Here is a 12,526-nt window from a genome sequence, read left to right as displayed (position 1 = left end):
TTGCAGCTTTCTGGTTCGGCTTCCTGTGGCACTTTCGGAAGAAGCTTCCCTGTTCGAGCGGATGACTATGAGCACTCTTGCCACCTGCTAGTTCACATCGGAGTGCTCGATGGCTCTTAGGGGTTACTCCTTCAAATTTAGGTGTTTGAGGACCCCAGAAACTTTGGAAAATATCCCAGCGTTTCTGTCACTATTCCCATGGCTGACTCCCGCATACAGATCGGGTATAGCGAGTGTGATCGAATATTAGGGCGTCCGCCTTTCTTGTTCAGTGTACGCTTATACAACATGAAATCTGAGGCAGCCTTCGAATGAACACGCCGCTCGACAACTGGCGGTGTCGTCGATAGGAAAATGCATAGCTGGCCAATGACTTAGCACAGCAATAGCTACGAGCGTAATGCCTCCGTGACCGAATAAAAAAGTTCCACAACTGTCAAGGGGACAGCGCAACGAATGTGCGTCCCACGAGGGAATCTTTCCGCCCGGTGTATGCGCTCTTATTTTTATTTTCTTCACCTGCACCAACCAACATTGCGTGGTTGTGGGCTGCACCATTGGTGAGACGTAACAAAGGTATCAACGACTGATGTCTGCAATGTTCAGCTGCATTCGTGTATGGGCTGCTTTACAGCGCCATTTGTTTAGGGGAGTTTATCCATGCTAAAGGGTGTCGCATTAGTTGTAGGACTTTCTCGATACCGTCTTCTAGTAGGGCAGAAAACCTGGTTAATGTCTTAACGTCCGAAATGTCTTTTGTACCCCCGCCGTGGCTACACGGAGAGTTTAGTAGGGAGCCTCGGGTCAGTATTTATATCTTGCGAACGTCCGGGCAGCGCCAAAACTGCGGCATGTACAGCCTTTGCCAAAAATAACTAGGCTGCATGGTTTGCTTCTCATTCGAACGGTAGAGCCCTTATGGCTTCCCTCAATATCAGAAAGTTCTCGGAAGATGAGGACAAGGGTGCTCCTCACCAAACAGGTGTACAGCTTGGGGGCTGGCGTAATACCTTCAATATACGACTGAGAACCAAACCTCGCAGCCTGGTTATTTTTGGCAAAGACTGCACGCCCTATTTTGCATCTATTTAAAGGCTGTTGACTAGGCCGGGCATCCTGCTATTGATTTAGCGGAGACACTATGGGCAGATACTGGAAAAAAGTCAACGCACAGTTTTCTTAATGTTCATACTCATTGTTAATTTTTTTTATCACAACATGCTCCTCCATCTTTTAAATCATTCTTGCCGTGATAGGCTTTGCAAGCGAGGGCATTGTTGGGCGCGAAAAGCCGCTTCACGCCATAAGTGTTACTGCTGCTCCTTAGGATCTACAATACCTTGGGACCTGCTACCTTAGGATCTATCAGAAAGGAGTAATAAAGGGAGTAATCTATCCTCTAGCACACACACTTTCGTAAAAGGGTGTGGACTAGAGGACAGTTTATTCCCTTTTTCACTCCCATAAAGGCGTATTCTTGTTTGGAGTGCGAGAGAGAGGGAATCTGGAAAGCATGGTACATCATCGTAAATGACATATCAAAGTGTGGGGTTTAACGTCCCGAAGTAGCTTATATATAAAATGATGGGCGCCGAAAAAGAGGGCACCGAAATAAATTACACCGCCTGGGGTTCTTCAGTGTGCACTGGCATCGCACAGCACACGGGCGTTTTTGTATTTCGCCTCCATCGGAATACTGCCGCCGCAGCCAAGATCGAACCCGCAACCTTGGGATAAGCAGCCGAACGCCAAAGCCACTGAGCGTCCACTGCGGGTTCATTGAAAACGTCAGCAATGCACGGTGCTCACAAGTTGCCTAAACAATAAATACCTGCTCGCAGGAAAGTACAACGGGCTCTAAATAATATCGTAGTTCACTAGCGGTCTTACCTAGGGCTGATTAGGTTCCGGAAAAGTGGATGTGCCTATTTTCCCGCGCTAATTCGGGAAGCGGCGCATCCAAGGTATACGATGAATGTAGTTATCTTATTGGAGCAGCTTTAAAAAAACAGTGAGGAGGATGGACGAGGATGGACGAAATGAATTTTTATCACATCCCATTCTTCGTCCTCGTGTTTTGCGCAGCTTCCAACTTCTTGTGATCACATCGCAATTTTGAATGTATTTGAATTTTTTTGTTTTTTTGCTGTACTTTGTTGTTGTTCAAAGATGGTGTGGGGAAGCAGCGTTTACTCTTCAGGGAGCGATCCGTTCTGCACGCGAGTTTCGAGCAATGGACAAATTCAGAAATTACATTCCGGCCTTTGTTATGCCCAGCAATTCTGGACAAAAGCATTTTTGAGCGGGAACCGTTTAGAACGCAATTTTTTTTCATATAATGTCAGATTTCACTGTAACAACCAATATATCCGCCGATCACACGATGGCAATCTTGCATCTTTTTTTCTTTTTACGTTTTTCCTGACGTCAAAAGCGTTCCCTATTGGTTTTCTAAGACAGTCTTAAGTGTTCGATGCGATCGACGGAAACACTGTAAAATGAAGATTTTGCTACATATCAGAATAATGGACCATTACCTTCAATATATCCATAACAGTGTCTTACAATTATTAATTTTCAAAATATTTGCACGAGAGAGCTGGACATCTCTTGAGCTCACAGATGCGCTATAAAACCTCCTTTTTTTTTCCGGGCTGGCATTCTGGCAGGCATGCAAGTGGCTCGCGCGTGTATTTCCTTGGCTTTGTACCATCGCGAACGCAGCGCCAGCGATTGGCTTGAATGCACAACCCGGTCACGTCCGAGGATGCTACGCAACGCGTGAGCAGAAAAATACGTATTGGTATTCCTGCACGCGCGCCCGCTTGAAATAGAATTCGGTATTCATTCGAACCAATGTATTCAAGCTGCGAAAAGCGTAGAGGTGAGTAGAAAAGAAAAAAATGTAGTCTTGTATCCGTAGGGTCAAATGTTAACGCCGACTTCAGCCGTGCATGGGGTAAAGTATCTAATATCTGTTAGTAAAAATGTTTACGCTCGGCGTATTTAATGTGAGGCGTATTTCGCGTCCGTGTTGTGTGCAGAAATCGCCGGCGCCGTCCACTGGACTGCGATGCTCTTTCCGACCTTGGTCGAGCGGCACGCGCCCTCTAGCTTCTGAACGCGTTCAAAAGAGCGGTTTCGATATTGGGAAATGCAGGCGGGTTGTCTGAGAGTATGAAGAATAAATGCAAGAGGGAAGCCCCAGAGGCGCGATGCGAGGGACAGGCAAGGTGACCTGAAGGCCGTTTGGTTGGCGCCACCATTTGCCCGGTCGCAGTGACGTCACTGGACCCTTTCCTTCTCCCAACAACCTTGCAGGCACCGAGCCAGAAAGTCATAATCGTAGTAAAGTAGTATGTTTTTTGGTCACGTGTTAATATCTACGTGACTTGACGAGGATGTATCTCGACGAGGGCAGACACATGTTGCGAGAGCGTTGACAGGTGATCGAAGAACAGGGAAATGTTGTGCCGTAGTTGTTAAACATCTCCCGCTTAAGTCTCGTCCCGTACTGCTCTTGCCTACGCATACGTGACGTAGCACCCTATGCTTGCAGCAGCTGCGTCGCTTATGAGAGCAACGTAGGAGGAATTCGACTTAACAGCCGGGAAATACGCAGAAATGGAGCTTTTTGTGCTGTAATACCACTGGAATTTTGCGGCTGGAATAGTTGGTGAGAGGGTATGCTGAGAAAACGCAACAGCAGCTCTGACTAACAAGTGATGTTTGCTAACCACACGGAAGCATATAAGAAGAGAGAGGTTAAAATTCGAACGAGAGGCATCATTCAAGAGGTTGGAAATGATTAAAACAAAGCGAAACAGGTTAGCACAATTGCTGTTTAATATCGCTGCACAAAAGCACACATGTGCGTGGTACGCTACAGACCTTCGCGCGGCCAACCTGTTGGTGTTTCCGCTGAAACTATAGTTTTTTTCCCCATATGGCGTTACGCGGTACTAGACAGTAGTGTGCTTATGCGCACAAAGCAGTCCTTTTTGCAAACTTAGTGTTAACAGACACTCAGCAAGGTGTTACTAAATAACGTGCGTGGTGTGCCAGTGCAGCGCCCAAGCTAGTTCTGCTTTAAAAGTTGGTTCAGGTCGGTTCATGTTATAAATCATTTAGTCAGTCAATCAATCAGTTGTTCAATCCATCAATATATCAAGCAATCAATCGATAGATCAATCAATCAGTTAGTCAGTGAATTAAACACTTAATCAATTCATTGTGCTTATCGACATTTCCAGCGAAAGAAGCTAAACACGCCTGGAGTAAAAGCTCAGACGAGCTTGACAGGCTTCTGGACTGGGAACACTAAAAAAAAAAGTGGCTTGTTGCTGCAGTTCAAACGAGAGCAACTATTCGCGGCACCATACTTTCTGTAAGATGCATAAAAAGCTCGGGTTTCTGCTTCGTGTGGAATAATCCGCAGAAATATGGGGCTTGTGCGCTTTTGTTTGGATTTTTCAAGCGTTCTTTTTACTATCTTTCATATATGTTGGCATCTTCTTGGATCCAGCAAAGAGCCCACGCGAAATCTGCAAGCACTGTTGGCAACGCTTATTCTCCCCCGCGCCCTGCCAATCTAACATCATTTTTCAACGGTTATGTCACCACAGATATTTCTTTATATATCTTTGTTGACATCAGCTAAATCGCCGCTTCGTGTCCTCGCTCTGTTTATAAAGTGACCTTCCGGGAGTGATTCACAGCACATCATCAACGTCATGACCGCCGGTTTTGTCAATTCTAACGGGTCAAGGTAGCCTGTTTGTTACTGAATCATTGTCAGCGCACTCATTTCGAGGTTGGCGTTCTTGTGACGTGGTAGTTTTACATGCTTTTACCGCGCAGCTTGGACCGCTCGCCTCTACTAATTCCTTGATAAAAGCATGGGCGCCAAAGTTGCCGATTAGTATATATAGGTAGAGCCCGGAGAAGTCCTTTTTCTCTTGTTTTTCGTTCTTTTAATCGTTGATTTGCCGCATGGTTTGGTACCCTCTTTTACACGTGTTGTATACTTCGCCCACGTTCGAAATACTTATCACACCTGAAGCTATTATTTCGCTGCTGGCTCAGAAAGTACTTTAGTACATGTTCTGTGGTCGATGATAATTAAATAAACCTTTTTGTACTGCGCGAAAACGGACTCCGGAGTGTACAGAGAATCAGACAAGAGAAGAAGGCGTACTGCGCAGCTGCAAATATCGTGGCCTAATATACAGTACCGCACATCTCAGAGAAAGTTTTGTTTATGGGGGTTTAACGTCCCGAAGCGACTCAGGCTATGAGAGACGCCGTAGTGAAGGGCTCCCGAAATTTCGACCACATGGGGAACTTAAACGTGCACTGACATCGCACAGTACACGGGCCTCTAGAATTTCGCCTCCTCAGAGAAAGGGTCGACTTTCACTTCACAGTGAACGCTAAGGAGGGTTTCGAAAAATGACGTCACTTAAGTAATACTATTCCTCATTTTATGATGTGCCCACAATGGCAGGAAAACCGACTCGCTCAGCAGAGACAAAGTGTCCCATTCGTCTTTGCTGTTACTTTTTTTTTCTCTTGCCATAAAATGATCCCCGACATGCTCAGTAACAAGTTCTTTTAACCTGCGTTTACGTTCTTTAATGACTTTGAAAGTGCGCGCCGACTGCCGAAAGCGTTTCGTGGCCGTCCTAACCCTCCGCCACATTGCCCGGTCCCCGCCACGCCGTGCCCAGTCCGTTTTCTTCTTATTCCCAGACCGCGAAGCCGTCGTCCCGTAATACCGCAGTCGTATCGGCGCTGCAATTCCGGTTCGGGCCGCGATAACGCGCTGGGATTTTGTTTAGGTCAAGAGCAAGGCCCCGTAGAGGGTACATCCTGCCTGAGGCAAGGACGCGTCAGTCGGCGCCACGCCGCAATCAATCGCAGCCGTCCCTCTCCCCCTGGTTATCTCTAATGATCGCAGATCACCTCCCAACAACCGGTTGACGCGACAAGCGCCCGGGGCAGAGGGCCGTTGCGACCACGGACAGGTGTTCGGCTGGCGAACAGGGCAGAAGACCCTTTAATGGCGCTCTCTTGGTGTCCCACATGATGATCAGCTGCCGCCGTTCGTCGGATAATGCAGCGTCCGATGCCTTGCGCTTCCCCGCTAATCGACGGCATGCCCTCCGCTCGGCGGCGTAATTGTCGTCACCCGTCGTAATCTTACAGAATCAGGGAGGTCATTACTTTGTCGCGCACAAGTCAGTCGCGTCGTGGTCCCATGCACGGTCTCCGGAGAAACGCACTTTATTGAGCGCGTAACCGGCATTGAGGAGCAACCACACGGTGGCAGAAAGATTTGTTTAGCTCCTCGCGCGGACAAATAGTTACACTGGACAGAACAGACTCGTGCACTGCATTAGGCCAATCACGAATGCCACCGATTATGCAAAACACAGAGCAGGAGATCGTCCCGCGTAACTGGCTGGCTCGAATGCCGCCAGCGCCCTCTCTCTCCGTACATCGCCCCGGGCTAGTAAGAACCCACGCACCACGTCACACTCTCAACGAGCATCGCGAACCGAGCGAACCCGCGTACGCGCACATGGCGGCGGCGGCGGCGGCTGTCTTCCGCGTCCCGCGCGCACTGCGGGATGCGCTGATATCTCTTTTCGCCGGTTAATGACGTCGAGCCCTCTCTGTTTCCTCCTCCTCTCTCTCTACCGTCGCGGACAGCGTAGGCCGACTCGGCGACGTGCCTTCGCGTATACACGCCGCTTATAGCCGCGAGCGAGTGGCCCTCCCCTTCACTTCAACCATCAGCGCGATGCAAGACCTGGGAAGAAGTCTCGCCTTGTACTAGCGCGAGTGCCGCGCGCTCTCCAGATCGAATCGGGCTTACTCACTCACGCGTACGCGCCCGGACCGGACGAGAGCCGACCACGTGCTGCAGCTGGCCCCGTCCTGTGCTTGAACAACGCTTGTTTTTCGGATCGCCGGCTCTTCTTTAGCACTTTCTCTTTCTGGAGAGTTTTTCTCTTGCGATTTGTGCGGGCTATCAGTGTTAGTTCCGGTTATCGTGCATGAACGTACCCATACACGCATGCCCAGGCATTAGTCGACCTCTCGATATCCTGGTACTTTGTTAGCCCGGCGCTTGGCTTCGTCTCGCGGCGTGTTCCCTGACGACCCAGCTGTTCCTTCGACTCGGTGGTTGTTGCCACGGTCCCGCAACATCCGCGTGCTTATTTTTCGGTTCTTGGGACTGTGTGCTGGTGCGGCTGTGCTGTGAACTCCCTCCGAGCAAGCCGCCGCTCTGCGGCACTTCGGTTTCCGCGGCGTCTCGACTCTGGGCCCCCACTCTGGATACTAGCATGCGCACTCCGGACGTCCAAGTCCCGGTTGGCGATGGCGATGCAAAACCCGCCGTCTTGGAAACGGAGCAGCCCGCGCCCAAGAGTAAGTCTGGCTGAGGTTTGCCACTGAGCTAGTGCTTTTTCATTTGTCTCGGCTTATTTTGAATTTTGAAGCCTCGACTTACAGTAAAAGGATTCATAAGAGTGAAAGTGCGGAAGTAACCTTGGATGGTAAATGAGACTGCTTTCGCAAACTGTCGCATCAGTTATGTGATCTTCATGCAATTTTTTTTTCACTTCATTCTCTCTAAACTTAACGCTTCAAATATCATATAGTACAATCTGAATTCTCTTCGTTGAAGTTTTTTTATTTATTTTATCGGTGGCGGAGCGTGAGGTCAACATGTCCAAGCAGCCATCTTTATGTAAAATTTAGTCGAGTATCCGTGTTTTCCATTTTAAATGCTATGCCAGTGGAGACCTTTTGTCGTGAAGCACACTTACGAAAGCACCTCCCTGATCGCCTTGCGACACGAAGAGCAGTATCGATCGCTTTTAGGTGGCTTCGACACTCACATAAGGAAAGACAGTTCATAGCACCAATATCAGCGTAGTCCATGATTTGGATTAAGAAAAGCATGGCGACTGGTCCACGTTTTAGACGACGCGTTGAACTGAATATTACCTATGTTAGCGCTGCGGCGTCAGTTATTTCATAGTCATAATCACAAATGCGTGGTGATGGATCCAACACTGGGGGAGTATAGATGCTAGGGTAAAATACTTTAGGAAGAATCGCTTGAGGCTGATTTTCTTCCTGGAACGTCAGTTTTGACTCTGCGCTACACCCAGCGCAGCGCGAATGCCGTCCCTGTCCTTCTCTCAATGTTATAAAAAAAAAGAAAACAATGACATCTTCAGTTGTAGTGTAGAATAACGTGAGCGGCTCAGTATCATGCGTGCGCGCGTGCCTCATCTCTATTAAACGCGATGGAATTTCGCGGGAACCTAAAACGGTTCATTCTTTCATTTTCACCCTGTTTTATAGGGTAGCCATTCAGTTTCAACCCAGCTCTCTGCGGCATAGCGTTCATACTTCTTCATTTCCAGTTGCAATGGTCTCAGTTATGTATCTCCATAAATTAATACTCCCACTATTTGCATCTATATATATATTTTATTTGTTCATTTAATGCCTGATCACTAACATCTGAGTCCGCAAGCTTGTTATTACGCCGAAGTGGTCGGCCTTCTTGAGGGCGGTCCTCCAACAGGTCAAGTTCACGGTGCGCAACAGTCGGCTTACAGTTTCGACCTGATAGAGAAATTCTCATTCAGTTCATTCAAAAACTTTTGTTTCGTGTGATGTGCCGGGCTGTTGAGAGTTGTGTGTCGACCTTCGTATTGAAACAAAGTTGGAGCAGTTTTTCATCCTGGGCAGCGGAGTTGATTGTTAGGAGGCGACAGATGCAGCTGCCTTCTGACGATTATTGTGCGCATTCTCACGCAATAGTGGCCTAAGAGTGAGCGATCGCTATCAAAGTGGAAACATTTGGGAAACTCCCTCTGTGAGCAATTTCTAACGCTTTGAACCATCACAGTTTGATATCGTGGTGCCTTCAACACAGTCTATTTTCCAGGTAACTGCCAAGGTTCTCGCGCTTCAACATTAGATTATTTGTATTTTTTTTCTTCAAATATCTGCCCTTCTCTTTATGTATAGTTAGCTAAATAAGCGTCATTCATAAACATTGCTGCATATTTTGAACACACAGAGACCCTCTGCAATGTGCTTAGAGGAAGGTCACTGAGAAGGACTCTTGGACCTACAGCTGCAAACGTTTTTTTTTCGTACGCCCATGGAAACGTCCAGTCATCATTTAACTCAGGTCTGCAGAGAATATAACTGTCTATATTTCATCCATAGACTTTACATTCTGCTCTCTGCTGTTTAGAATATTCGCGCTGTTTTCTCAGCTGCATTTCACTGGTCGCATTCCCTCGGTGATAAAGCACGTGGCCTTGGCGAACCTCCAGAGGCATCTAGTTTCGCGTTCGTTGATTCACGCTCGAGATCGGTTTACACCGTTTTCGCGTCCAGGCCGGGGTAACTGAGCTTGTTGTTCACGTCCCCCGTGCATGCTTGTGCAACGGCCGCTCCGGGCTCGGTGGAAGTTTCGGCCTGAAACGCTGCGCAGACTGCAGGCGTCAGCGCACCGTCAGCGTCCCGCCCGCGCACATAATTCCAACTGTTGGAAAGTTTCCGCAGTTTCACAGTCTTTCTCCACCGTTGCGCGTCACGTTTCTGAACTTGTTTCAGTTAGTTGCAAGGCAAACGGGAAAGTAATGTAAGTACGTACTCCTTTTGCCAAAAGTAAACGAGCAACAACTTTTTGCTTCTCAACCGTATAACGGAGCCTTTTTTTACGGCACCCCCAAACACCGAAAGGTGTCCAAACGTGAGGGCAAGGGCTCGCCTCACTTTACACAGATTCAGAGCTTAAAGGCTGCCTAAGTGCTTCGCTACGCGGCTATGAAACAAACCATCGTTGCTCGGTTACCTATGGTAAAGACGGTACATTGAACACATTCTAGTCGCCATTCGCTGTGGTGCTCCATCGTACCTTTTCTGTGCGCCGATCCTCTTGAATGTTCATATATTGTGCGTGCACTACTACTGACATTCCGGTCATAACTGTGCAGCGAAGTGCATCTGCTTGAAAAATGGAGTGCCACTGTTTTTGTGTGTGTGTGTGTGTGTGTGTGTGTGTGTGTGTGTGTGTGTGTGTGTGTGTGTGTGTGTGTGTGTGTGTGTGTGTGTGTGTGTGTGTGTGTGTGTGTGTGTGTGTGTGTGTGTGTGTGTGTGTGTGTGTGTGTGTGTGTGTGTGTGTGTGTGTGTGTGTGTGTGTGTGTGTGTGTGTGTGTGTGTGTGTGTGTGTGTGTGTGTGTGTGTGTGTGTGTGTGTGTGTGTGTGTGTGTGTGTGTGTGTGTGTGTGTGTGTGTGTGTGTGTGTGTGTGTGTGTGTGTGTGTGTGTGTGTGTGTGTGTGTGTGTGTGTGTGTGTGTGTGTGTGTGTGTGTGTGTGTGTGTGTGTGTGTGTGTGTGTGTGTGTGTGTGTGTGTGTGTGTGTGTGTGTGTGTGTGTGTGTGTGTGTGTGTGTGTGTGTGTGTGTGTGTGTGTGTGTGTGTGTGTGTGTGTGTGTGTGTGTGTGTGTGTGTGTGTGTGTGTGTGTGTGTGTGTGTGTGTGTGTGTGTGTGTGTGTGTGTGTGTGTGTGTGTGTGTGTGTGTGTGTGTGTGTGTGTGTGTGTGTGTGTGTGTGTGTGTGTGTGTGTGTGTGTGTGTGTGTGTGTGTGTGTGTGTGTGTGTGTGTGTGTGTGTGTGTGTGTGTGTGTGTGTGTGTGTGTGTGTGTGTGTGTGTGTGTGTGTGTGTGTGTGTCACAGGCTCTAACGTGTATTAGCCCTTGATAAACCTAGCGCAACGGGTAGGTAGCTTTGTCGTGAGTGCATTTTTTCAGCCTTCGAGTATGAGTACTGTTTGACGGCGTTGTTATTTCCGATAAATACGTTTGCGACGTATTAAAATACGGACCTAATTAATTTCCTTAGTGTCGTGGGTAGGTTTTTGGGTGAATAAATAAATAATGCTTAAGAGTGTGACGTTTGCAACGACACGACATTGGCTGGCTGACAACGCTTCCGAAGCTCCGAGCGACACTAGGCTAGTGCAGTGCTTTTGCTGACATATTTTTGTTTTGGGAGACGAGCTTGTCGTGTTTTGTAAAATTCCCTTTTTGCAGAGTTATCTTTGCTCTTGAGAACTACATCAATTAGCATCTAGAATGCAGCAAGGCACTTAGGCCTCTTTACGTATGCGTTGTAAGCTCGCGCCGTCCAGTGTCCCATATCCCTAGAATTTATCTGCGGCAAGGCGAAGGTTAGAACTCGTTATATTTAGACCACTATCCGCCAGTGTTATCTTTGTTGGTCACTGCTATTGAGCCTTTGTTTTCGCATAAGCAAGGAGACAGTCAGCGTATAATGACAAGCCTGTGTGGAGGCCAACCGCGCCACGAATGTCGCGCACTATTCGACGCAACGCATGCTGTACCTTCTCTGCATAAAGAAGGATACAAAGCAAGCACAGGCGTCGGGGCTCTGCTGCTAAGAGTCCTTCAGTAAAAACACCTGGGCTCCTAAGGGCAAACAACCGCTGATAACTCACGACAATCTAATATCGTTGTGCACTCCAGCACATGCAGACACTGAGTGGGCAACCATGTATAGAGCCGGTTTTGATTCGCTCGCGAAGGCGCCTGTACTGCGAAAGCTAAGAATGTCGAACAAAGCAGGGCAGAGGTATAATAACGACCGGATAAGTTCGAAAGTAGATATCTCACCGCAGTGCTGTTCTCGTGTGATCACAAAGGGATCATTTTCGCATTGCACCGCAGTATTTCCCCGCCGCCTTATGGGCCGCATCTGCCTTTTCCACACCGGACGACATACACACAGCAGCAGTTCTCATTTTGCTTTCATCTCTATTGTTTAGACGAATAAGTTGTTCCCTCTTGGCAGTGCTCTCAGGCGCTCATGTTGCGCTCACGAAGAAAGAGAGCGAGAGAGGCGAATAAGTGAATTACCTTAATTTCACGCCGAGGCATCATCTCAGTCCACCGAATTTACGCTTTCAGTGCGAGCAAGAGCAGCCGTCAAAGCGCGCACTCACGGCCGTGCAATCGAAAGAGCAACCGCCGGTATTCTCAGCCGGAACATACGCCACTACACCAGAAATAACAAAACGAGATAGAGCGCAGGAATGCCGGATTTGAAAGGAAAAGCAATACCGGAAGGATGGAAGGCGGCATCGAGTTTCACGCAAACAGTGTTCGCATTTCACCGCTGCTTGGTGCATTCGCGCCGCCACACTGGATGTAGTCGCGGAACTTTTCCACAAGGTTCGCACGAACCTTTGCGGGAGCACGCTTTCCGCGACGGTTGCCTAAATTACACTAGGAGGCTGTAATGAACAGTGCGGATTGCCACGCAGTGGTAAACAAAAGAGTTGGCGTGAAACCGGTAGCAGCCTTAGCAGTACAGAAAGGGGTCCAAGAAGCGTTACAATCAGGTTGCGCCACACAGATGTTTCATAGCCGAGGAAGGACTATTGCTGCTGCCGCTGAAGAAAAAAAAAAT

At 48.2% G+C, this 12,526-nt stretch overlaps 1 protein-coding gene across 5 annotated transcripts in view; it reads left to right on the top strand.

Moving 5' to 3' along the window:
- The window catches only part of LOC144099408 (prestin-like), a 166,992-nt gene that overhangs the window by 40,264 nt on the left and 114,202 nt on the right, over positions 1-12,526 (top strand). Inside the window, exon 1 of one of the 5 annotated variants that reach the window (XM_077632679.1) lies at positions 6,766-7,437. The exons of the other annotated variants lie outside the window; for them this stretch is intronic. Coding sequence (XP_077488805.1) covers positions 7,353-7,437 — 85 coding nt within the window. The 5' untranslated portion in view covers positions 6,766-7,352. Of the gene's footprint in view, positions 1-6,765; positions 7,438-12,526 lie in introns of those variants that run through there. 5 annotated transcript variants of the gene reach the window in all.

Source organism: Amblyomma americanum, chromosome 7, assembly GCF_052857255.1.
Source record: "Amblyomma americanum isolate KBUSLIRL-KWMA chromosome 7, ASM5285725v1, whole genome shotgun sequence".
NCBI classification, from domain to species: Eukaryota; Metazoa; Arthropoda; class Arachnida; order Ixodida; family Ixodidae; genus Amblyomma; species Amblyomma americanum.
The sequence above is the reverse complement of the archived record's forward strand: the minus strand, read 5'-3'. Positions and strand labels throughout refer to the sequence as shown.